Source organism: Spizellomyces punctatus (assembly GCF_000182565.1).
Source record: "Spizellomyces punctatus DAOM BR117 chromosome Unknown supercont1.6, whole genome shotgun sequence".
Taxonomy (NCBI): Eukaryota; Fungi; Chytridiomycota; class Chytridiomycetes; order Spizellomycetales; family Spizellomycetaceae; genus Spizellomyces; species Spizellomyces punctatus.
In genome coordinates this window covers 404,319-428,254 of record NW_015971542.1, presented here as the reverse complement: position 1 = coordinate 428,254, position 23,936 = coordinate 404,319, and the positions used below count along the sequence as shown (strand labels likewise).

The following is a 23,936-nucleotide window of genomic DNA, read 5'->3' as shown; positions in this document are numbered from 1 at the left end:
TGAAACTTCCCCCAAAGGACGAAAAACGCGCTCCCCTTTTTTTTCCTCCAATCAATGTGATTTGTATTCTCTTATCATTATTACGAAAAGAGCCTTCCCGCGCATATTCAAAACAAACGACGACGGCCAAAGAAAACACGACGAGAATAACCGCCATTTGCAACCGATTTTGACACGGACAGGAGTAGAATAACCACCCTCGATACCCTAGGGCACCAAGTAGCCACGCCGTCTGCGCATCTCATGAGCCCTCCAGAAAAGTAATCTCGCGACATTTCCCCTACCCTCGACATGGTGTCAGGACAGACTGCGGGCCTGAGGTCACGTAAGGTCGACGTGAAGAAAGCCCTCCTAGTCTACCGCTACCATGAGGTTCCCGACCTGGACGAGTCATCCTCTCTCAACAGGGCCATACTACAAGTTGCTACTGGTGTAGAGAAGGAGGAGGAAGAGGTTAGTCTTGCTGTTAATTGAGTTTATGCATTGCCTTCATCGCCATTTCGCCCTTGGTTGCCACGCTGGGGCCCAATCATTGGAAAAAAATTTCCCCTTTGATGACATGCATAGTGGCGCGTCGGACTTTATGATCGCGTTCGGTCGTTGAATTATTTATGCTTCATCGTTGGACCATTAGAAAATATATATTGTTGGCCATGGATATTGACATGACACCTTGCATATTTAGGAGCACCATCTTCAGGCCGCCTTGATCGCCAATCAAACGGGCCGTATTCACGAGCAGGTTATCATCCCAACACCCGATGCCTCCAGAGTCATTAGCGATTACAGTCGCTTTTACTCTAGTACATTTCATCAACCGCCGTCACTCATTCGGTTTTCGACTGGGATAGAAGATGTCATCGGCTGTCCTTACAATTTGGACGAGGTGGATGATACTTTCCTTTCGGAACATCGACAAAAGATTGACGATGGGGAATTGCCACCGGAAGCAGAGCTGGATGAAGCTCAGTTTGAAAATATTATGTGGGCACTGGAGCTTGCTGGGGATGATAAGGTATATTTCGAAATTCCAATGTCTGTCCAACAATTGTCTGTATACTGAATTCATTTATCGCAAACAGGTGTCTGGCGAGCCACCGACGTTGGAAGAGTGCCAACGCTTCATTAGCCGGGAGGAGCCGAGTCTAATGGCACAAACAGCAGCTATCTCTGCGGTATATCCACATTGGAGACATCGCCGCTATGTTGTGCGGGGCGGGCAAGCAGTCCAACCAAAGCTAAAGGTAGCAATCTTTGTGTTATTGAAGCGAAATGGCTTGGTGGAATACTCAATTGCATATACACGCAGCTTTCTGAAGATTGGTTGTTGAAACCAGACAATGACCCGTACGTCTGCTTTAGGCGACGAGAAGTCAAGACTCTTCGACGACCGCGACGGACGGACACCCATTCTCTGGAAAAACTTCGTCGTCTTCGAGACGAAATGAACCGGGCCAAGCAAATTCTCGAGATGATCACAAATCGGGAAGCGGCCAGGAAGGAGAGCATCGTACTGGAGCATTTGATATTCGAACAAAGAGTTCTTGTTCGACGACTCAAAAAGAAACTTGGTATTGTAACATCCGAGAAGGAAAGCGATGTCAGTCCGGACGTGCGTCGTAAAAAGCTGAAGGGGGTTGACTCTCGGTATGTGGGGATATACAGAGCCAGCTAGGCGAATTCTCCAAACTCACGTTTATATGATCGTTTTGCAGAGACGAACCTGTCAAGAAGATACGGATACCTCCGGCCGCTATCAGGTCAGCTGCGCAAATGGTGCAGGCCATCGAAAGTAAGCTGCATGAGTCTGGTGCCGACTATGATTCGTCAACACCTGAAGGAAAAGCTCGCCGAAAAAAGGTGGTGGAAGAGGGTCAAGGATGGGCGGATATCACAGAGGTAATGATGCGATATTCGTGGATCTCTTGACTGAGGAAAATGTGCTGACCATTAGATCACGCTCTCCATAGAACCCATACCGTCCACCACGAAGAAGTCAAGCGGCACGTTACTGGCGGCGCGATCTGCAAGCATTACTTTTCCACAGCGATGCCTCCTCAGATGAAGAAGAAAGTTGCATCCGGGTAGCATATGGTCGACGACGTTTGGGGAGAGGCGGGCGCATTTTACTGGATCGACATGTGAAGCAGAAGGCGTGGATGTCCCATGCAGGTGGGAAGACGCTTCCAATGGGTGTTCGTCTTCGACATCGGAAACTACAGCAACTGGTCGCCGAGGTTGAAGCCTTGGGAGCTTCTGCCCAACGTTGGCGATTTGACAATAGCGACGATGAAGTTGATGAAGAGTCTGTCGTGGATCTGGATGATAGTGCAAGGTTTGTTTCAGAACAGGCTTTTTGTCAACGGCTTAGTCTGTATTTTTCTAACGACCAACTGTAGCGCAATTGCATATCGGGTATTTAACATTGGCCCGAAGGGAGAAGATGAGATTCTTTCTCTGATGAATCGACCCGCGCACCCAAAGCAAATTGCACCACAACCGCTTACAGCTGCACAGCGTGCTGAGGAAGTACCACCACCACCACCTCAAGTCGTACGAACTCAGTCTGTACCGTTGCCAGGCTCCGCTGTTGGTGCAATGGGCGTAAATGGACTGGCCAAGAAGCGGCTCACTAAGGTCGGTGATCCAGCGGCGAAGCCGCCAAGTGTCAACGCACAGAAGAAGAAAGCGCAAGAACAGTTGGATCCCAAGCAAACGATCATTAAAGCCATGATGCAGCAAGCTCAACGCCAAGCGCAGCAAACACAACAGCATTACGCGCAAATACAAGCCGCCCAGCAGGCCGCGCTTGCTCAACAGCAACAGCAGATGCACATGGCATCGGCCAATGGCGGAACACCGGTGCCTTCCAGCGCAGCCGTAGGGCTTGCCGCGTCAACCGTGTCCGCTTCCACCGTTTCCCCGATTCCGAGTGCCACGAGCTTACCAAATGGTAATATGGGAACGCCTTTGATGGCTCCGACTACCTCTGTTACAGCGGCGACAAATGTGCAGGCCTCTCCGTCACCAAGGCTCGCCACGTCATTTGCCACCGGTACAAACATGATGGGTCAAGGATCGGTATCCTTGGCAAATCATCCCGGTATGCAAGGGACGACTGTACAACAGGTTGTCGCAAACAACCTCAATGCCGCAGTTCTCAACAACCAGGCCAAGCAGCAGCACCTGCAGCAGCAGCTGCGCCTGCAACAACAATACCGCCTACTTCAGCAGCAACAGATCGCGCAGCAGCAACAGCAGCAACGCCAACAACAGCAAACCCAACAACAGCCAGCACTACAGCAGACTCAACAGCAGCCACAGCAACAGCAACAACAGGCGTCCAACCTCACTCCCGGACTTATATCACCCACTCCCAACGGCTTCACCGCGCAGCAGCTCTTTTACTATCAACATCTGAACAGTCCAATGAGTCCCATCACTATTCAACAGCAAGCCAGAGCCCAAGTGGCAATGCAAACGAGTCTCAGGATGGGAGGGCTTAATCAAGCCACCCTCGGAGCGATTCAGAATACACAGCTTACCCCTGCTCAGGTTCAAGCATACTTGGCCCAGCAGCAGCAACAACACCAGCAACAGCAACAACAACAAAGCCATCTATCGCCCGGGTCCATCAGCCTTCAACAGCATCTTTTGAATCAGCAAAAACTCAAGGCGGTGGCAGCCGGTGCTCTGCCAACGGTCTCAGATGCAGGAATCAACGGCGTGCCTGCTGCCAATGGTATCGCAGGGATCAACGGGATTGCCTATAACACGTCAATGAGCGCTGCCCAGTCCGCCAGTCAAGGTACGGACAACACATCAGGCGTAGCCAACTCTCCGGCCCAACTGCACCAGCTTGCGAAAGCAGGCACCTCTGTTCCTGGCACGCCAACGACGTCAACGGTCATCCAAGGGGTGCCACCGAATACTGATAGCGCCAATCCGAGCGACAAGGAGAACGGTCCAACACCTGTCATTGGTTCCGGACATCCTGGTCTATCACCTCATTTGCCAGCGACAAAAACAGCGGCTTGACGAGCATTATCGGCGCTCGTCAAAGCAAAATCGATTGGCGGCCATGAGGACTTCCGTGATTCATTTGAGTGGAGCTTGTCGGTGGATGTTTTGTTGATAGGGCTCTCCAGTACATTTTGTTTTTTTCTTCTGCTGTGTTCTTCCATTGTATTTATTGATTCGAAGACCTCGACAGTGCACGTTGTTCCTTGAATGTTTTTCTTTGAATGTGCATCTTGTTGAGGTTTGTGTTTGTTCATTTGTTGTATGTTGTTCTGTTTTTGTGAAAGCAAGAGAATACCCCGCTGTGTATCATATCCGTTACGACTGTGCCTTTGCATTCCGGATTCGCTCAGTGTGCATTGTATACATGAGAATTTCGATTCTAAATTATTATTATATACCCGTTTGTCCTATCTATGGTTTTTCTCTAATATATTGACCCTCCTAGTCAAGCGTCAGGTTTATTGAAACACTGGGTCGATGTTCGCTAAACCTACTTCTGTTTAACATCTACTGACAAAGCACCACTGCTGTCGATAGCACCCACAATTAAATACTCATTGGTGAGTGCCTTTTTCAAGGTTTTGGGAGGCACCTGCGTTAAGCTTGGAGGATTAACGAGTTCGGTTAAATGCAATGCTTGCAACAGTGCATATACAGATTCCGTCATCCAGAAAGTGGGTCCAAACGTGGTCCAATATTTACTGTTTGGGCCCCGCCGAGTCCACAAACCCGTTAAAATGTGTAATATCAATAAACAGACCCCACTCAAAGATCCCGTGAGGAGGAGAAGGTTGCATGCAAGGGTTGTGTATATGATGGACACGACGTCGTTGCTCCAAACCGTTAACGTCGACTGATCATGTAAAGGATCCGCATCGGGAATTAGGAAAACAGGCATAACAGAGACGGTAAGCTTCACCAGCGCCGCGGTAAACTTCTCCATCTGAGTGTCATAATCCAAGACAAAGCCATGACCGTCGTCTGTACTGTCGAAGAATCCTGTCATCATATCAAAGGGAGGTGGTGTGGTACCGGTGAAATCACAAGGGGAAATATCGCACGAGAAGAATCCGTAGGTTTGCCCAAGGAAGTACGCTCCTAGATACCCCGGAGTGCCAGGTGACATGTCATACGGCGTCTGTGGTGACATCTCCGTGACAGACAGGATACGGGCCACCCGGGTTGGGGTCAGATGTTCCATCAAAACTTCTACGTTGGCGATGCCAGTTTCGATTCCGATTGTGCAGATGACGCTGCTGGCATTTCTGCCACCTACGTCAGGATTCCAAGTCATATGCGCAAAACTCTCCGGGAAATTGTAGGCCATCATGCCGATGTACATCTGTCCATTCGGTGCCACGTATGGATCCGTTTGTTCTGCAGCAAGGCTCAGCAATTGCAATTGGGGGGTTTGCATTGCTGGGTTCGTGACAGCCCAGGGATTGAAGATGTACAAGTACTGTGCAGGCCCTTCATCGACGTCAATATACAATTCGTAATCTGTTAAGTTGAGTTTCGAGGGGCGGCAGTCTGCAGTGGCGGTTAAGGACGTCATTTTCCCTTTCACTATATTCCCAGGTTTTAAATCTGTCCAATCCATCATCGGCGCCGGAGCCGCCGTTCGCCCGGTGAATGGGACGGTAAAGCTTGACACAATCACAGTCTCCGATGCAGTGCAGTGGGTGGAATCGCATTGCGCGTACGTGGAATTGGGAACTAGGATCCCTTGTCGAACAAGAGGATCCAGCAAGCGTCCGACAGACACGCCCGCACGCTGACTGCAATCCATTGCAAAACCGGCTTCATCGACCGTAGTAGGAGTCACATTGGGAAATGTGAAGTATGGCATAGGTCCACTGGCTTTCATGTTCCAGATAGGCACAGTATAGTAAAGCGAGCCAATTGTGCCTGGAATTCGCAACAAAAAAATAAGAATAACTCGGGTAGTCTCAACAACAGCAAATCGCTACATCCAGGCCACCTACCGAGCACAATTATCTCACCAAGGTATAAGAGCAGGAGAAATCCAGCTATAGGGCTAAGACCCCTCCAAACATCCTCCACCCCTCGATACGAATTGCTATAAATCAGACTCCAAGCTGTAATCAACTCTCTAACCTTCATTCCTCCCTTCAATAGCCGCCTTCCAAACCATATCTGACTCATTTTACGGCCAAGCTTCAATGGTGCAACTAAAGCTATCTGCACAACGACTCCGACCATAAATCCCCCTATGGATTTTGTGAAAAAAGTATCAAAGGCAGCGACTTTAAGATAGCCTTGTGATCCGATGACATAGGTACCCAGGCAAACGATAATGGTGAAAACTTCAAAACATATTGCGATGGTACCACACGTTCTGGTATGCTGGGTTGGCTCGAAACCAGGTTTGAAGAGCGATGCCTTTGAGGGATTAAGGTTCTTGTACCTCAAGCAGGTCGCAGCATTCTCCTCCTCTAATTTCCTATCGCTCGTTGTATGGCCAATGTGCTCATCGCCTATGTAGTTGGATTGCAGAATTTCCGCCATTGCACGCCAATTGACAAAGGTAGACAACCATAGGCTTGATATTCCGAAGCGTAACGGTCAAAAGAGCCCACGGTAATTGTCCGTACCCTTACGGTATCCCGCAGTTATTTTTAGTCTCATGCTGAATACAGGCCAATGAGGGCTACCCATCAATAGGTGACATATGCAAAATCAAAATAAAGCAGGAGAGTGTACTTGTAAGCTCCGAAATAGAATTCTATTATCTTCTATTGTTCTTTCCATTTGGAGGATACGTATCCTGGAGTTGAGCAATGTAAGCCCCGCAAGCAAAATGAATGGAGCCGTTCAAAGACCAAGATATGCTGAAGACACGTTACACAAAGTAATCAACATGCAAGTGGCCATTGTAGATTCATATTCAGCGATTTGTTTGCGAGTAATCCTCGCTGTATCAACCATAATGAACAAGACTAAAATGCAATTACATTCTGTCATACAGAGGTTCGCTGTCCAATACATTTAGTTCTCCGACTGGACTCCGCAATACTGGCCATCCATCTAAGATGAGTAGCTGAAAGAAGTGCGAAATTAGGTCGGTCAACAGTCACCCCATGATGATTCACCCAACCTTTCCCAGCGGACTGGTTATGGATTATGATTTGACAGTCATCAAAGTCCCTGGTTTGCCCACCCATACTTGTGTGAGCCATGGTTAACCGTGCCCATTGGTGTCTCAATTTATCGTCCAATTTCCCTTTTCACTATGTACATTTTTCAAACGAACACGAATGGACGAGAACGAAGAGGACACCGCGGAAAGGTATATTTGTGTTTAAGACTTTACCAGAAATGGGACAAGTGCTTTGATCCGTTGGTTTTCATTGGAGACTGTATCAAGGTTACCGCCAATGTCGCAGACTTTAATACCCGTGTAGCCGACATTTTGAGATAGGATCGTTGTTGACCAATAACATACTTACATCTTGTGCTTTTAATCAAAATCAATATTGTCAGCGAGCGTTCTTTTGCATCTCTAATCGATCGTCTCTAGAAAGATATGTGCTGTGTTCGTAGTTGCCAACCTGCAGCCCTGTCCGAATCACGTGACGAGGCGCATCACGTGCTCTTGAAAGTGAATGGGTGAGACCAGAACGAGGCCCCTTTGGTCTTCCCCAGAAGCTTTCCTTCGTCCTGTGCTTTCCTGTCTGTCCTTCTGAGCGGATGGACCAAGCGTAACTCTCACAGCTAGTACGTTGTTGAACCAAGTGTTTGCTACCGAGTGAATCGGTATGTCGGTGGAAGACCTGGAGATGGAGGCAAGTATTTTATCAGCACAGGTTGAGGTTAACCGCGTCGGGTTGGGGGAACGCGTATTTCCCTTCCACACACGAGCAAAGCCACCCCGTGCTTTCGCTTCCTCCCCGCTGCGCTCTGTTGCCGATTAGCGCTTGGCCAGACGCTTGCAGCGTGCAGCTTGTCAGCCTCTGTGTCAAAGAGATTCTCTGACTTTGTGAATGGCCTTTTTTTGTAGGTTGACGAAATATCCTCGGCGGACTCGGAGGTTCCTCAGACACCTCCGGACCGGCAAGAGCATAATTCTGCTGAAGAGCCACGTAGCCTGGTTGATACTGTAAGAGTCAGTTGGCAGAAATATGGGGATTTAGGGGATGTTTTAAACATTTTCGATCGCTGTATCTCATCCGTCAACATCTCATCTTGTCGCAGAATAAATCATCGCATCAGAACGGTAGAGCTCGCCCGTCAACACCTGTTACCCCATCCGGGCGCAAGAGAAAGCGTCGAAACGCCACCAGCGAGGAAGAGGACAGTACCCCCACCAGCAAACGAGGTCGGAGAAAAAATGATAGTGAAAACGGTGCCGCCGATTCACCGGGACGCAGATCAATACGGAAGAGTGGCGCGACTGCAGGGAGAAGGATTCGGGACGCCTTCTCATTGTCGGACGAGTTTGTGGAGGGTGACGAGGAGGACATGGAGTCAATGGATATGGACGAAATGAAGGAAAACCAGAATGATCTTTCAGATAACAATTTTACTGCCAACGGACTGGATAAAGATGAGGAACTTAGAGATGAGGAATTTGAAAACAGACGAGGCACTCGCGTGAAGGCTCTAGCGGAAGCGGAAGGGACCCCATCGCGGAGGGGGCGCCGACCGTCTGCTGTAACTTCGGCAGCGAGAGTGAAGGCAGCCAAAGGAGCCCAGGAGGAAACGTCCGATACGCGAGATATACTAGGAGTTAAGAATGTTGAAGATGAGGATCCAGAATCGGAGTGTGATGAGAAAGGAGAGCTTAAAATCACAAAGGACGGAGAGCTACTGGGAGGTTAGTTTGTTCAAACTTCGGTGCTAGGCTTTACTTGAACAGATTCCTGACGGCTCGCTTGTCCGTAGGCCGAGATTTCAGAATAAAGACATTTACCTTACCTCGTCACCCCACAAGAAGATATATGCTGACTGTGGACATTGCAAAAACGCTGCAATACCGGGATACATACATTTTCTTTCTCAAAAACCCTCACATCACCCGGATCCAAGGTACTGATGAAGACAAAAAATTTCTAGAGGAAGCTGGCTTGCTACCAGGCCAATTGCGACGTCGTCCGGTTTCAATTGCGACAGCACGTAGTATATTTCGCGCTTTTGGGCATAAAGCGATCAAAAGAGGTCGGGCTATTCGGGATGATTATTGGGTTGGCGATCAGGAGGAGCCTCCAGAAGAGCCGGAACCTGAACCAGAAGAACAACCTGTTAAACCCAAAGCAGAGCTTAAAACGCCCTCAACACGTGAGAGCACGGCACTTCGTCGTCAAGCCAGCAGACTTTCTGTTCAGGAACGTGAAGTTCTCCATCGCTTTGCTTCTGGTTCACGGGTCGAAATTCCCGCCTCGTTGAACGGAGATGACCACCTCTACCGACGCGCTGCATCTGCCGCAGACTTCAACCGACGGCTAATTATGCAGCGACCGCGAACGTTTTTAGACAGCCACACCAATATCGAGCAGATTCCCAGCTTAACACAACCAACACATATATCTGTACAGGTCAAACAAGGCACCTTACGGACGCCTCTCACAATAGAACAGCAACTGCTTTCGAAAGAGGTCACAAGTGATGGATGGTGCAACTTGCCCATACCAGAACTCGACGAAAAGTTTCCCATTGCTGTGATACCTGGTCAGTATCAGGGCACTTTCTCCATGTAAGCTTCTTTTCAAATTCAAACAACGGACTTTCCGACGTAGTTCTAATTTTACGCCTCTTGTAAGCTATCAAAAACGGTTCGCACACGTGGATCTATCAGTTGGAGTGGGAAATGACTTGCGGATGCTTCCCGCAACCATTGCATCTAGCGATGCAGCTTCCGGGGCTGAACAGACTTCCACTGTAAGGACACTACCGGTTTCTTTTGTATCCCCTTCCGACCGCGCAGCTGATGTCTCATTGTTAAAGCCTCAGCTATCCGGCAGGATCAGACACCTGGAGCATGTGTGCGGTGAGATCACTAGATCTGGTCTAGGATGCAAAAGACCAGTCTACAATGCAGGAGAGAAATGCTTGTACCACGTCAAAGCGGTGTGTACTTGAATAATCATACTGTCCAGTTTCGGTCTAGTATCGTTCTAAATATATTCCTGCGTGCTGATGTCAGGCCGAACAGCCAAGTAGAAACCCCGACGCTTGCGTGCATTGTCACAGCATAATGCCAAAGCATCCAATCAAAAAGGTCCTTCCCGTCGCGATGCTCACATGCGCTTCCTGCAAAACCAAACACCACCCTTCATGCATTGATTTCGATGACGCTGTTCTAATCTGCAAGGCACAGACTTACAAGTGGCATTGCAGCGACTGTAAGACCTGCGTTATATGCAACCAAGCAGGCGATGATGACAAGCTGTTGTTTTGCGATACATGTGATAGAGGTGGGTTATCGATGATGGCTAAGTCCCATGGGTTGATATACACATTTGCCACTCCCTTCTCATTATTGTTCCTGGCATGAAGGTTATCACACCTACTGCCTCACGCCTCCATTAGATGGGGCACCAGAGGGCAACTGGCTGTGCGAACAGTGTGCTGTTTGCATCTCGTGCAAAGCTCGACCGCCACCGCCAATTAAAGGCCAGGCTTCTGCGGAAATGAACTGGAAGCATGCCATCGTACCACCTGCGCGCCATGAGTCAAGGACCTCCTATGGCACATACATTTGCACATACTGTGAGGATTGCTATGTTTCATTCGAGCGGGATAAGTTTTGTCCGTTATGCATGCATGTCTATTCAGAAGATGATGATACCGAAATGGCCTGTTGTGATTCATGCGACCGGTAAGTGGATCAGTAGCTGATTGCCATAGGTTACTTCCTCACGCCTGCCGTTTTGCTAGATGGATTCATGTTGGATGTGACCCGGAGCTCACTGAGAAGAGATATCAACAACTCGTGGAAGAACCTGATGCAAAATATACTTGCGTCCTGTGCGATGGTGACAAACTCGAAGCCTTGATTAGAAAGAAGGATGGTGGGCTGCATAAGGTGGTGGAATATAAAGGGAAGACGCTGGTGGCTCCTCCGGTTGGTGAAAAAAATGGTTGAAAGTCGGTGGGACAGATGAAGCGACTTGGTGTGTAGAAACCGCTTTTATTCTTTGGTTCCTCTGTTCTGTAGATACTTCTGTCTGCTCATTATTATGGGAAGTAAAGCAATCATGATGATCATTTTGTCCATGAGCGTGTTTCATGCACGACAGTACGAATGAGATCGGAACAATCCTACTTGCTAGCACCGTCGGTTTATTGCCATCACAATAGTCACCCTCGACGGATATTGTACCGTGACCAAGGCAAATCGCTTACATTCTTGCTTTCATACAGAATTATGAACAAAATATCAACGCAATTTCCCATGCTACAATTTCATATGTAAAAGTACATAGCAATTCCATCGCTACATAGAGAGAAACTTTTACTCTCTATGGCGTATCATGAAGGTTCTCGCGACCTCCTCTGGGGTTTTGCCCTTGGTTTCTGGAACACACAAGTAGGTGAACAAACTTGACCCTACCAGGATGGCAGCGAAGACGTAGAAAATATCGTAACCAACTATGTTTCGACAGTGTTGTGTGAGATATGTACGACAGCAAGTACTTGATGGTTATCGGGACTTACGTATAGCAATCGCACGCGGAAAGACAAGTGCAATGATGAAGGCTGACGACCAATTGACCGCCGTCCCAACAGATGCCGATGGACCAAGAAGTGACGATGGAACTAGTTCTGGCATTATCAGCCTGATGGACAAAAGCGTGTGCCAATTAATTGACTTCTCTCGTCATTTCAAGTTCGGGTTCACAAGGCCCTCTTACCAAGGTATATTCCCAAGACCCACCGCAAACATTCCCACAAAGGCCATTAAAAAGAGTACGACCACGGAGGGATCCGCATGTAACCGAAATGCTCCGACCGCCCCCAACGCACAAGCGGCCATCCCGCCTTGGGATACAAGAAGCAGCGTGCGCCGTCCCACTTTGTCAATTTGATTTCCAGAGACAAGTGTGAACGCCAAGTTAACGAGACTGAGGAGAACAGTGAGTTTGATCGCTGTGGACTGGCTGTATGACTGGGAAAAAATCGTGGTCTGGAAAACAGCACTGTTGGAGGGTCTCTTAGAGGAAGGTACGCCAATGTCATTTTGTACATACTGAATAATAGATAGCTGCATTGATGCCACTGAATTGCTGGGACGCATGCAATCCAAGGCCAGCGACAATAGGCTTCCATAATTCGGGTCTTGTCATAATTTCCTTCAGAGATATCTTCGCATCTTGGCTAGGACCATCTCCATCACTTATGTCGTCTCCATTCTGTTCCCCACCTTCAATGTCCTGTTCCTGTGAGAGTGATGAGTGAGAGCGAAGCATCCGGGCAGCCTCGTCATTTTCGAGTGCAGTGCCGTTGAGTTTCTGAAGAGCCTCTTTTGCATCTAAAACCAGACTCTGGGACGTGAGCCAACTTGGCGTCTCGACGCAAAATGGTATCAGCAGCATCTGAAGTATGCTTGGCACTAATCACCAATAAACGTTAGAATAGAGGACGCTCCGGCGAATAAAGTAGCTGAGAAACACCTGCCTAATATTAAGCCAAACATGTACCTCCACCTCTCCAAAGTCGCTAAGGGGATCCCAACCAAGACACTAACCAGAATGCCCACAACAATGGCAAGCTGATTGAAACTCCCCAATGTGCCTCGCTTCTCTACCGGACTGATCTCGCTGATATACAACGGGACTGCGACCGTCCCCGTTCCGGCTGCGATACCAATAATAAATCGGCCAAAATATAGACTAAATGGCGCTGACGATAGCGCCAGGAGGGCACCTCCAATGATGAAGCCAACATTAAGTATAAGCAACGTGCGGCGGCGACCAAGATTGTCCGCGATATGTCCTCCGGTGAGGCCCCCGATAATGCCGCCTAGTAAGAACATCGACACAAAGATACCCCACTTGTAAACGTTCGAACGACACATATTAACCTTTCAGCTGGCTATCTCGCCACAGTTTTCTTGTAAAATTCCCTACCTGCCAGTCATCCATAGGAATGCAGTTTTGGGGCCACTCGCCTGGCGCTGAAGGACAATTTGTCTATCATCGGTAGGAGAATGACAACAGACAATTCAATAGACGGCGTGGTATCCTTTGTCACCGGTCGACGTCTTGATTTCAGACCGTTTGCGAACGAATTCAAGAATGCTCACCATGGCATCTCTTGGTTGGTTAACAACTCCAGAATTGTACCCAAATTGAAAGGCCGTCAGCGACCCGACAATAACACAGAAGAGGAGGTAGGGTGACGTAGGTTCTGAGTGTTGCGCCATTACAGGTGCGGCAGCTGAAAGTGTGTTTGGAGGCAGATTCCCTGTGAGGACGCGTCGAAGCGCACCACTTGATGTCATCAAGTAGGTAGTTAAACAGTAATGCCGTTACTTTTAAATTCAAAAAACTGCCATCAGTTAGACATGCCAATCGCATCAAACAGATCTCTCTAATCGTGAACAGCAAGCACTACTGTAGAGGCACATATACTCAAAGTACAATGTTTCGTGCAGCCGCATAATACAGAGGGCATTTGTCCTAACACATATTCGACATTTGCCACTCAACGTTCGGGAAGGGAACACGAACTATGTCCGGAAGGAAAAATGGACGGGTCTATCAGTACTATTATACACAGAGGATACTGGCACATCATCCTCGGGTCGCCCGTTCTTGTGCCTCTCGTTCTTTCCACTTCGCTCTTATTTTGGGCGCATGGGACACCAACTGTAATAGATGCAAGTGACGGTTCAGTATATGCTTGATCTCTGATAGCCAAAATGACGCATACCGCTTGTTTATCTACTCCGTCTCTGATACTTTGCATGATCTTTACATACGTATTTCTGTGATTAGCATGTTGTTTGTCGTCTCGGAACCGTGTAAACCGCCATCTTCCCGGCCATTCTGGATCATATCGGCATTCTATGATCGCACCGTCTGGCGGTCGGTTCAGCCATCTTCGCAGCGAGCAAAAGTTGAGGAAACTAAATACATGGTAAAAAACAGAGTGCAAGCATGTGCCTACCGCTTTCGGTCGTCGGCATCCAAGGTCAGCTCCCCGTATTCCGAATACTGATTCTGTCCTTCCCAAAGTGATAGAAAGTAGCGGGGGTTATCCGGGGTCCCATCTACACGTACTTTGAAATCCACCGTGTTTTCATCGCTCGGCTTCCACTTTAACCTAGTAGGCAGAGTCAACAAAAATAGCCTTTCCGCTCAGCTTGGTGGTCATCAAAGATCTTCCATACAGAGAGCACTAACATCTTGTCGCAAGTCCCACATGAATACGGCGCGACTGAGGAAGTGAATATTATTCCATCGGACTTGTGCTTCAGCGTCGGTATGACTTCAAACACTTTCTGCAAATGATAAGACAGTTGCAGTTCCTTCAAGTCCATTCTACAGCCGACGCGAGTTGGACATTAGGAACACTGTCCACTCCGCGCCAGAAATGATTGCAGCATACCGAAATGGCTGACGTTGTGCGTATTCCCAGTCTGTCTGCAGTAGTTCTTTATAGGGTTTTAAGATATTCTCCTTCAAATACTGAAAGTTCAACAATAGTTAGTTCAATGCAAGACCAACTATTTCGCAATTTGATAGGAATTGCGCCTACTTACGCCCAATCTTTTGGTGTAAGGTCGATCTACGAGGGTCTTCCCATCGATCACAATACAGTCGAACAAGAGAAACCAGAGGACTTGCTGCCGTAAACAAACATTAACTAGGAAGCTCCAAGTACTCTTTTGAAAATCTCCTTACCCTCCCATCCTCGTACTCATCCAACACTAGTTCACCGTCCAAGACAGTGTCAAAGTGGCTCTGTCGCGGTTTACCCGGTATTGGAAGGCCAAGATCAAGATAATAATAATGATTTTTGCGGTCGATCTATAGTTTACGACCTTAACGCAATGTCTTGGATGATATCTACTGTATATTTTGGCGATAGGCAACGTACAAGGTAAGTTTCGCCTCGGCCTTCTCTATTTGTGGTTGTGAACATAAGACAACGGATGCCGTCGGCCTTTTCGCTGACAAAATAGTTTTCGTTCTCCAATTCGTTCAAATGTACCGAGGCAAAACTTATAGGCTGCGCGCCTGGAAAGCTGCGACCATGTGTTATACCTCTGCCAAGTATCGCGCAAGGTGTGCAAAGTGTGCCTTATCAATACCCATTTGAACTACGAGCACCAAACAACATGGATACATGTCTCTGCAAGTCGGAGAGTGTCGGACCTCGGACCTGCTTTCCTGGGATGACGGGAAGCATTGCGAAATTTGGGGAGCAACGTGTGCCCTGGCTGGAGAGTGGGGTAATGCATCCTAGCCTCGACTGGATGATTCACGCTGTTACTATGGAAATGGACTCGACAAGTCAAGTTTTACTGAGATAATGAAGAATGGTAAGTAGTAATAGCTAACTATCTATTAGTACAAAACCTAAATACAAATAACAAAACTGTCTGATCTGATGTTGGTGTGGAATGACGATGGTCAACTTCACTTGAATCCCCCAGCAAAATCCACCCATGAAATGTCTACATTCTAGCTTGACCCCCGTGGTGTTAAGAAAGCCAAACATACTTGTATGGATCAAAAGCTAAAGTCTGCAACGCAGCAAGTCGCTACTTTGTCAGCTCGTCATTCTTGTGCAGTCTCTCCCGTTCTCGGATGCTTTCAGTCCTCTTTGGCACCTCACCCCACCTGCACGAGACGCGTTTAGTGATCGTCTGATACCACCAACTCTCGAGCGCGCAGTGTCCCCCAAATCCAAACAGCTGTCCATGCTAGCACAAAGCAAGCCGCACTTCAACCCCTGTGGTCCGACTCCGACGAGATCTTTAAAGCCCTCCCCCGTATGCCATCCTCCTTCAACGAAGAGTTCAAACCACCATAATGGCCCCTCTAACGTTGAATTATACTGACCTTACTCGTTGGCGCCTTCAAGTGAAGGATGGCAGGCAAGTATGGCAATATCTTACCGAGGAACAAGCCAAACAATGGCCCCAGACAGCTGTGGATAAATATTGGTTGGATCTGGATATGGTAATGCGTTGTCCTTACTGTTTGACCCATATGCCGGTTGCCAATATATCTGTAAATTTGAAGGACACCTCTCCCATAACACCACCACCCGCCACTCCCCTAGCCGCCGCGCGTGCTGGTCTTAAGTTTTACAAGCAACTGCAGTGCTCCGATGGCCACTTCGCCGGTGCGTACGGCGGACCCCAGTTTCTGACACCTGGATACGTTATCACGATGTACATCAGCGGAGAGGTGATTGACGAAGCGCGGAGAGTGGAAATGATCAGATACCTGTTGGGAACAGCGAAAGAAGATGGAGGATGGGGAATGTGCGTATCCCTCGTCCTTTTTGGACCTTATGCTCATCGGTTGGCCTGTGCGCTCGTCCTAACCATGTGACTGATGCAGACATGTGGAGGGCCGATCAACAGTTTTCGGAACGGCATTGAATTATGTTACGTGTCGAATATTGGGTGTGGAAAGAGACCATCCAGCCATGATCAAAGCTCGCGGGACTCTTCACAGACTTGGTAAGAGTTGAAATATGGACGAAAGGAGCTCACTGCGATAATGACAAAGATTCACGCGGTACGCGGTTTAGGCTCAGCAACGGCGATACCAGCGTGGGGAAAGTTTTGGCTCTCAGTCCTAGGCGTCTACTCATATGAAGGGATGAACCCAGTACCCCCGGAGCTCTGGCTCCTCCCATATGCTCTCCCCATCCACCCTGGAAAATGGTGGATTCACACACGGATGGTCTACCTTCCAATGGGATTCATCTATGGACAACGTCTCGTCTGCCGCGAAACGAATTTGATCAGAGAGTTGAGGGAAGAACTGTATACACAGCCTTACGAAAGTATAAAGTGGAGTAAGATGTGTAACAATGTCGCGGAGAGCGACATATATTATCCACACACGAGGCTTTTGGACGGCTTGAATGGCATTTGCTGGTTATACGAAAAGCTTGGCCCATCCCGGCTCCGAAAATGGGCCATCGAAGAATGCTGGTTGCAGCTGCAAATGGAGGATGAGAACACAAAATTCGGAAACCTGGCCTCAGTGAATCACCCCCTCAACATGCTCTGCACCTTTTTCCGACTTGGGCAGGACTCGGAAGAGTTTAAAAAACATAAGGAGCACTGCTTGGACTACCTATGGATGTCCGAATCCGGCATGCATTTCAACGGTACCGATGGCAGTCAAGTATGGGACACCTCGTTCCTAAGCCAAGCTGTTTGCGAGGCCGGTCTGGCTGAAGAGCCGGAATTTCAGACGACAATGCAGCGCGCTCTTGATTTTCTCGATTCCCAGCAAATCCGGACGGATCCCATCAACCGAAAGCGATGTTATCGTGATGCCACGAAAGGTGCATGGCCGTTCAGTAGAAGAGACCAAGGCTATACCGTATCTGACTGCACAGCCGAGGGGATGAAATCTGTTCTCTATTTGCAGGACTTGGAGTACACAACGAAAAATGTCGGACAGGAGAGATTTAGAGATGCCGTGGATGTGCTTTTAAGGATGCAAAATACGGATGGTGGCTTTGCTTCCTACGAGCTCACAAGGGGTCCCAAAATTTTGGAATGGATCAACCCTGCCGAAGTGTTTGGTGACATCATGGTGGAGTACAGCTATCCCGAATGCACAACAGCGGTCATGCTCGGTCTTCTTGCATTTCAAAAGCGGGATCCAGCATACCGCTCTGCCGAAATTCAATCAGCTCTCAATAGGGGATTGGGCTATATCAAGAAATCCCAGAAAGAAGATGGGAGCTGGTTTGGATCTTGGGCCATCTGCTTTACTTACGGTACTTGGTTCGGCCTTGAAGCTTTGAGTCACATGGGTGAAACGTACAAGAACAGCGAACGGGCACAGCGGGCATGTCACTTTCTGCTGGACCATCAAATGGCAGACGGCGGATGGGGCGAAGCTTACAAGTCATGCGAGACGAATGTTTATCACCATCATGAGAAGTCCCAAGTGGTCAACACTGCGTGGGCATGCATGGGGCTCATGGCCGCAGGATATCCTGATCCGACGCCGATCAAGCGTGGTATCAGACTAATCATGTCAAGACAAAAACCTGATGGGCGGTGGGAGCAAGAAGGAATTGAAGGAGTTTTCAACCGGAATGCGATGATCGCCTATCCTAATTACAAGTTTATCTTTTCAATATGGGCTTTGGGAAGATTTACCAAGATATGGGGAAATGAGATTTGATTGCTTCTGGGGCAGGCGAGGGATATGCCATGTGTGTAATATAAATGAGTACTTTGAACAATAAATATCTTTAGGACAGTCGCAGACGGGCGACACAGCGCTTACGTTAATAACATCTCACACAACAATCATATGCATTGCATTTGCAGGCCATTTAGCTTCACGCAATGTTCTGCAGCATAATGATTGTACGGGGTTGCCACGGCTGTCCCTCGAGCAGAAGATAACGGTCGCGATATGCAAGCTCGCATTTGGTGTTGCAGCAAATGCTGTCAATGTATTATAATTATGTTTAATGCAGAGACAGCACAACTTAGAGTATTCCCCCGCATTTTGCGGTGCTATCATCAAGAATTAGGTGCTTATTTGATGTGAATTTGTAATAAATGCGGGCTTTTTCTTGGCTTAACATATATTATTGCCATAGCACTCAGTCATTGTTCTGCACGTTCGCATGATTCGAACGCATTAGCCAATTGCTGCATCGCCTTTTTGACATGCGGATGATTCTCGTCTCCAAACTATTTGTGAAGGATCTCAAAACTTTTGACCGCAGTGTCAAGTTATTTCATTCGCAGCTCACACTCCATAAGGGTCAACCCTTTTATGAGCAACTCCATTTTCTCTTCCCACTTACAGTCTTCCTCTCACTTGCGTTTAGCTCGCTTCACCCCAAGTGACCGTTCCTCATCATCGTACTTGTCAGGTTCGCACTCCGTTAGTTCGGTCTTCTTGTCTGCAATTTCGGTCATAAACCTGCTGAGATATTCAGCATCGTACTTTTAACGTAATTTATTACGCAGAAAAAAAGTGACATTGTAGATGCCACGGTGCTCACTATGGACAATCACTCAAAACGCGATAGGCGTGGAGCAACACTAATTTGGATTTCTTTGCAGCTTGGTATAGGTTGTGGGCAAGGATTATGGGAGAAGAATCACTTGGCAGTGTTCTGTCGGCCTCTCTCATATACCGTACAAACTTTGTCACACTGCGAGATATGGTACCCCACCGGTTCTTCAAAGAATCAGCAATTCTTGTTTCTAGCAGTGAGTTATGGTTGTAATACTTGTGGACTCTTGACAAAAAAGCCTCTTGTCTCTGCTTGGTGTACGTTGTGGGATCTTCTGAAATCTGAATCCAAGCACGGCAAAGTCTCTGATCCTCACTAACTCCAAAGTTCTTCCCTTTTCCCATTCAATGATAGAGCAGGAGTAGATGATCCAACGGGAGCGTCACTCGACGACGACACGACAGGTTCTGCGTTCGGCGTTACAGGGGCCTGTGTGGACACAGCTGAGGTAGGTGACTGTGTTGTGCATTGAGGTGTGGCCCAAGGCAGAGGATAAAGATAGCCGCTAGGGTAATGCTGCTGGCCTCCATTAGAAGGTACAACGGACATGATGAGCTAAATATCGATCGCGGTGGCGCAGGATTATCTAAGCCCCATGAGTGCGGTTAATCATAAGGGTTCGAACCACACGATTCCGATTGCTGTTGCGACGATCTTCTGCTCGTCCTCCAGATCCGCAATTATCGGGCCTCAATGGACGGGTCTTTCAAGGTTTGTACCTGGTATGTGGGACACATATCACATTTTTAAAGTTTGATTTGATCTGTTGTCATAGTTTTGTCGCACGTTAACTAATATGTGACGAACGTCAGTTGGTCAAACGGGCCCACCTTGGACAAGTAACCTGTCTGGCGTTCCTTTCGCCAACTCTATTGGTGGCGGGATGCGGTCCTCTACTCAAGGTTTTTGACATAACAGTAGGAAGGGTGGTCTCTGTATATACTGTTTTTGACCATGCCCGAGTTCATATTATACAACCTGGTAAGCTTGTCCTCTGCCCACGACCGCACATTCATTGGTCGTTGCTTACCTTTTGATTGTAGAATATCCACCCCGTTCAACGGGAAATATATCGGAAGTTCGCCTAGCCATAGCGGGCGGCAAATACCTCAAAGTTGTTCGGGTATGCTTCCACCTCGATCCACGCACTGGAACCCTCCTTTCGAGCACCTTGATAAACGAAAGCCGTTTTACTATTTTTCGCGATTGGATAAAAGATGTGCATTGGATAAGTGACAATGTCAGTTTTTCGGGTGATATCGACGCAAGCGGTCTTGTCTTGACACCAAAGCACTGAGTACCCAAACTTTAGGTTGAAAATGGGCATCCTCTACTTGCACTGGCTTTTGCGCACAACTTTGTGGACATATGGAACTATAAGGCGAATAAGCGAACATATCATGTGCAATGCGAGGAGCGATGCATAATGTAAGTGTGAGCAGCGAGTATACCAGGAAGTTGACTAAGGCTCACTCGCCCATATTAGCTATGCCGCTCGCTTCTTTCAGAGGGCACCTGGAGAAGTGCTCTTGGCGTCAGGTACGGTATTTAATCAAGTGCTCCTGTGGAATATATTCGGACGAAATGATGATGGAGATGGAGTGGTGCTTAAAAAGTTGGTTGGGCACGAGGTTGGTGCTTTGGAGTCTATGAGGGTCGTTAAGAGCCGTCTCTCATAGGGGCTTGATAGGGTGTAATTTTCAACATACGGTTTAGTACTGACGGTACCAGACTGGTATCATCATCGGATGATCGTACCATCCGGGTCTGGGACACACGACTGGATTCTCGGTGAGTAGGGAGGAGTAACACACATGCGGACGTGACCATAATCATCATTACCGCAGGAAGCAGGCCGCAGTCTTGTACGGTCATGCGGCGCGGATTTGGGACTGTCGAACCATAGATAATCTCGTTGTCAGTATTTCGGAGGATTCGACATGCCGGGTGTGGGACATCACAACAGAAGAGTGTATCGCATGTTGGGAAGGTCACGATGGAAAGAATGTATGGAGTGTGGACATCGATCCACAACATAATACGGTCGCGACAGGTGGAAATGATGGTGGTATCCGGCTGTGGAATTTATCATCCTTGCACAGAAATAGAATAGACTCCGAGGAGCAAATGGATCGCTTTGAAGCAGCTGGTGATGGGACACCTTGTGAGTCGCTGTTGGCGTCTCCAGAGACAGTGAAGACATTTGCGTGGTTGGATTATACTTCGTCATTAATGTCGACAAGTGCTGGGCGTTTCCTTATTTCAAACCGAGACGGTGACCGTCGACAGTTTGAAATTCATGCAGATGCAGATTTTTCAAGATATTCAGTTCTCACTGCTTCCAGCTGCGGGACAATAGTCGTCGTCGGTGGGATGAACGGGCAACTACTGGTGCTGAGCCCAATGCGGGTATTTCTGCCTGTAAAATGCGCCCCTCATGACGGCAAGGTCAATCAGGTGATATTAGAACCCACGGGGATAAGGCATTCGTGGTACCTATTCTCTTTTGCGGAGAAAAGTGAGCAGTTGTTTATCCACCATATAGTGGTATCCGAACGTGAACAGCACTGCATCGTAACTCACGTAGCTTCCGGGGAGCTCCCCGATCATTTTTGGGTGACGGATGTGGCCTATGCGACCAGAGAGAAGGTATTGATCGTGGGATCTCGGAAGGGAGCCATAGCGGTGTACGATACCACTACCATTTCGGACGATACTCCCTGTAATGCGCTCTTGAAACCTGTGCTTGTAAGCCGAAAAGTTCATGGCAAAGATTCGGTAACATCTATCGCTTTGGACATGCGATGCGTGAAGGACTGGGAGGGAGAAATAATCTTTGGGAGTGTGGGACGCGATGGGACTTACTGCAGGTTCGCGTTGAAGCGATTGGACGGACGTCACCATGTGGTGGGACACGAGCTTTCCCCGGAGACTGACCCAACAGCGAGATGGTCCCTTGAGCAACTCCACCGTTCGAAAATCACAAAAGGCTGGCTCGAAAAGCTTTTCTTCATAGACGATATGGCTGTCTTGTGCGGTTTTTACGATAAGAAATTTTTCGCCTACAACGAGACCAAAAAATACGAGATGTTCTCAGTTGCATGTGGCGGTGGGCATAGGCGGTGGGATTTCCGTATAGCGGATGCGCTCTTGCATCGGGCGACGTTTGGCTTCATCCGCGCTGAACAATTACACTGCGTATATCGTGAGGTCCAGGAGACCCGCATTTATAAGGATCCCATCCTGCAGCAGAATTATTCTGGCTTGGAAACCAGGGTCGTGCGATTCCTCGATATGCCTTATGAAAAGGAGAATACCGTTCTTCTGCTGACCACAGGAGAAGATTCAGTATTACGTTTTCATGAATATGATTCAACTCATGCCGGCCATGGGTTCAAGAGCGTATTGAACGTGCGGAAACACGTCTCCGTCGTACGAGGTATAGCCGTTTCACCAGGAGAAACTGGAACGCTCATGTTTACAGCAGGAGCTCGGGAAGAGTTACGATGCTGGCGCATGGAAACAGACAATCCAAGTGGGCCACAGTGCCTGGAGCTGGCAAGTGCACCGATGGTGAGCGACATACCAGAAACGCGGATCATGGACGTTGGAGCGGTCGCCTTACGATCATTGGGCAGTGAGTTTGAAGGGCTACATCTGGTCGTAGCTGCATATTCGGATGCTTACTTCAGGATATGGGTGTACAGTGAAAGTCGGAACGTGTTCTTATTGTTGGCACGATCTGGTACACATAAACGGTGCGTCCTAAAGTGTCGCGCCTTGGCTTTAGAGGATGAAGAAGCCCCAAAGATTGTCATCTTCACGGCTGGAACTGACGGCACCCTGATGGTGTGGGACTGCACCCAGATAATCAGAGACGGATGTGGGGATATAGGCAGCGCCGTCAGGCCGGTTACGGAGCTGTCCACTCCTTTCCATGCGGAGAAGGTGCACCAGTCAGGAGTCAATGCGTTGAGTGTGAGAAAGCTCCATCGCACTGCTTCCCAGAAAACCTTCACTCCTGGATCTTCTTCCATTCTGGTTGCCTCTGGAGGCGATGACAATGCGATATCGATCGTGCAAATCCTGGTCCGGCCAAGGCCAAACTCAATATTGATAGATTCTATAAAAGCCGCAACGCACCCATCCGCTCATTCTTCTGGAGTTACAGGTACTTACCGTATGCTCGCATGATTAAATTTGTAGCAGTATTTCTTCTGACATTGGTGATCCACAGGCATCAAAATTCACCCCTACGGCACCATTATCAGCTCATCAGTAGACCAACGGCTGAACTTCTGGAGCCTCACGAATACTGAAGTGGGCAGCGTCAGGTTTGATCTGATTGCGAGTTACTACCTGGATATAGCCGATATCTCGGACCTTGACGTCAATGTTATTAGGTATGCACTGAGCTTATTAAGAACCGTGGTTCCTTATCGTTGACCCATTGATTTGTCTGCAGCCCAAGTCATATTCAGGTTGCCGTTGCTGGGCTCGGCTTGCAATTATTAGAAAGTGAAAGTATCCATTAGTATAGACCGTGCCCTTTTGACATTGCCATTGAACAGGAGGTGGCGATAGTGAACAATTGTGGCAATGGCAAAAGACGCACGAAATATGATTCATATTTACAGAGTAACACTCGCCAACATGCACACGAGCCACCTCCATCCTTGTCGAATCAGCGTTCCCACTAATAACAA

General features: G+C 48.3%; 7 protein-coding genes across 7 annotated transcripts; 4 read left to right on the top strand and 3 right to left on the bottom strand.

The window, feature by feature from the left end:
* Positions 1 to 83: 83 nt before the first annotated feature.
* SPPG_03851 (uncharacterized protein) lies at positions 84 to 4,468 on the top strand. The gene is made up of 7 exons (XM_016752098.1): positions 84 to 453; positions 686 to 1,015; positions 1,083 to 1,244; positions 1,310 to 1,647; positions 1,716 to 1,899; positions 1,971 to 2,335; positions 2,400 to 4,468. The coding sequence occupies exons 1-7, from the start codon at positions 292 to 294 to the stop codon at positions 4,036 to 4,038; spliced, it is 3,180 nt and encodes a 1,059-aa protein (XP_016608774.1). The 5' UTR covers positions 84 to 291; the 3' UTR covers positions 4,039 to 4,468.
* SPPG_03850 (uncharacterized protein) lies at positions 4,348 to 6,623 on the bottom strand. The gene is made up of 2 exons (XM_016752097.1): positions 6,009 to 6,623; positions 4,348 to 5,931 (listed from the first exon to the last, which is right to left on the bottom strand). Exons 1-2 carry the CDS (start codon positions 6,550 to 6,552, stop codon positions 4,514 to 4,516), a joined length of 1,962 nt encoding a protein of 653 aa, XP_016608773.1. The 5' UTR covers positions 6,553 to 6,623; the 3' UTR covers positions 4,348 to 4,513.
* A 1,066-nt stretch (positions 6,624 to 7,689) lies between these two features.
* On the top strand, positions 7,690 to 11,299 carry SPPG_03849 (uncharacterized protein). The gene is made up of 9 exons (XM_016752096.1): positions 7,690 to 7,829; positions 8,045 to 8,143; positions 8,239 to 8,860; positions 8,929 to 9,736; positions 9,804 to 9,921; positions 9,988 to 10,110; positions 10,187 to 10,457; positions 10,540 to 10,861; positions 10,921 to 11,299. The coding sequence occupies exons 1-9, from the start codon at positions 7,803 to 7,805 to the stop codon at positions 11,126 to 11,128; spliced, it is 2,598 nt and encodes an 865-aa protein (XP_016608772.1). The 5' UTR covers positions 7,690 to 7,802; the 3' UTR covers positions 11,129 to 11,299.
* Positions 11,202 to 13,471, bottom strand: SPPG_03848 (sugar porter (SP) family MFS transporter). Its single transcript, XM_016752095.1, has 7 exons — positions 13,289 to 13,471; positions 13,113 to 13,175; positions 12,661 to 13,036; positions 12,234 to 12,595; positions 11,898 to 12,169; positions 11,701 to 11,822; positions 11,202 to 11,634 (listed from the first exon to the last, which is right to left on the bottom strand). The coding sequence occupies exons 1-7, from the start codon at positions 13,406 to 13,408 to the stop codon at positions 11,498 to 11,500; spliced, it is 1,452 nt and encodes a 483-aa protein (XP_016608771.1). The 5' UTR covers positions 13,409 to 13,471; the 3' UTR covers positions 11,202 to 11,497.
* A 26-nt stretch (positions 13,472 to 13,497) lies between these two features.
* Positions 13,498 to 15,516, bottom strand: SPPG_03847 (uncharacterized protein). The gene is made up of 9 exons (XM_016752094.1): positions 15,302 to 15,516; positions 15,088 to 15,235; positions 14,892 to 15,017; positions 14,750 to 14,833; positions 14,596 to 14,675; positions 14,391 to 14,528; positions 14,155 to 14,310; positions 13,918 to 14,086; positions 13,498 to 13,853 (listed from the first exon to the last, which is right to left on the bottom strand). Exons 1-9 carry the CDS (start codon positions 15,397 to 15,399, stop codon positions 13,779 to 13,781), a joined length of 1,074 nt encoding a protein of 357 aa, XP_016608770.1. The 5' UTR covers positions 15,400 to 15,516; the 3' UTR covers positions 13,498 to 13,778.
* Positions 15,517 to 15,885: 369 nt separating this feature from the next.
* On the top strand, positions 15,886 to 18,494 carry SPPG_03846 (squalene/oxidosqualene cyclase). Its single transcript, XM_016752093.1, has 4 exons — positions 15,886 to 16,175; positions 16,239 to 16,483; positions 16,563 to 16,684; positions 16,756 to 18,494. The coding sequence occupies exons 1-4, from the start codon at positions 16,026 to 16,028 to the stop codon at positions 18,375 to 18,377; spliced, it is 2,139 nt and encodes a 712-aa protein (XP_016608769.1). The 5' UTR covers positions 15,886 to 16,025; the 3' UTR covers positions 18,378 to 18,494.
* Positions 18,495 to 19,825: 1,331 nt separating this feature from the next.
* Positions 19,826 to 23,765, top strand: SPPG_03845 (uncharacterized protein; the record flags this gene model as incomplete). Its single annotated transcript, XM_016752092.1, has 9 exons — positions 19,826 to 19,981; positions 20,043 to 20,211; positions 20,274 to 20,470; positions 20,543 to 20,658; positions 20,717 to 20,861; positions 20,921 to 21,021; positions 21,078 to 23,401; positions 23,468 to 23,633; positions 23,696 to 23,765. The coding sequence occupies 9 exons, from the start codon at positions 19,826 to 19,828 to the stop codon at positions 23,763 to 23,765; spliced, it is 3,444 nt and encodes a 1,147-aa protein (XP_016608768.1).
* Between the last annotated feature and the right edge of the window lie 171 nt (positions 23,766 to 23,936).

Bases quoted from the DNA above. Each gene is read 5' to 3' on its own strand.
- SPPG_03851 (XM_016752098.1), top strand. From the start codon at position 292: ATGGTGTCAGGACAGACTGCGGGCCTGAGGTCACGTAAGGTCGACGTG. The intron at 1,245-1,309 runs GTAGCAATCTTT...ATATACACGCAG, and splicing joins CAGTCCAACCAAAGCTAAAG to CTTTCTGAAGATTGGTTGTT. The intron at 2,336-2,399 runs GTTTGTTTCAGA...GACCAACTGTAG, and splicing joins GATCTGGATGATAGTGCAAG to CGCAATTGCATATCGGGTAT.
- SPPG_03850 (XM_016752097.1), bottom strand. From the start codon at position 6,552: ATGGCGGAAATTCTGCAATCCAACTACATAGGCGATGAGCACATTGGC. The intron at 5,932-6,008 runs GTAGGTGGCCTG...TGCGAATTCCAG, and splicing joins TGGTGAGATAATTGTGCTCG to GCACAATTGGCTCGCTTTAC.
- SPPG_03849 (XM_016752096.1), top strand. From the start codon at position 7,803: ATGTCGGTGGAAGACCTGGAGATGGAG. The intron at 10,111-10,186 runs GTGTGTACTTGA...TGCTGATGTCAG, and splicing joins GCTTGTACCACGTCAAAGCG to GCCGAACAGCCAAGTAGAAA. The intron at 10,458-10,539 runs GTGGGTTATCGA...CCTGGCATGAAG, and splicing joins TTGCGATACATGTGATAGAG to GTTATCACACCTACTGCCTC.
- SPPG_03848 (XM_016752095.1), bottom strand. From the start codon at position 13,408: ATGGCGCAACACTCAGAACCTACGTCACCCTACCTCCTCTTCTGTGTT. The intron at 13,037-13,112 runs GTAGGGAATTTT...AACGTTTACAAG, and splicing joins TTCCTATGGATGACTGGCAG to TGGGGTATCTTTGTGTCGAT. The intron at 12,170-12,233 runs GTATGTACAAAA...GCTGTTTTCCAG, and splicing joins ATGCAGCTATCTATTATTCA to ACCACGATTTTTTCCCAGTC.
- SPPG_03847 (XM_016752094.1), bottom strand. From the start codon at position 15,399: ATGCTTCCCGTCATCCCAGGAAAGCAGGTCCGAGGTCCGACACTCTCC. The intron at 15,018-15,087 runs GTACGTTGCCTA...CGTAAACTATAG, and splicing joins GCCGAGGCGAAACTTACCTT to ATCGACCGCAAAAATCATTA. The intron at 14,529-14,595 runs GTATGCTGCAAT...CGTCGGCTGTAG, and splicing joins GCACAACGTCAGCCATTTCG to AATGGACTTGAAGGAACTGC.
- SPPG_03846 (XM_016752093.1), top strand. From the start codon at position 16,026: ATGGCCCCTCTAACGTTGAATTATACTGACCTTACTCGTTGGCGCCTT. The intron at 16,176-16,238 runs GTAATGCGTTGT...GTAAATTTGAAG, and splicing joins ATTGGTTGGATCTGGATATG to GACACCTCTCCCATAACACC. The intron at 16,484-16,562 runs GTGCGTATCCCT...TGACTGATGCAG, and splicing joins GAAGATGGAGGATGGGGAAT to ACATGTGGAGGGCCGATCAA.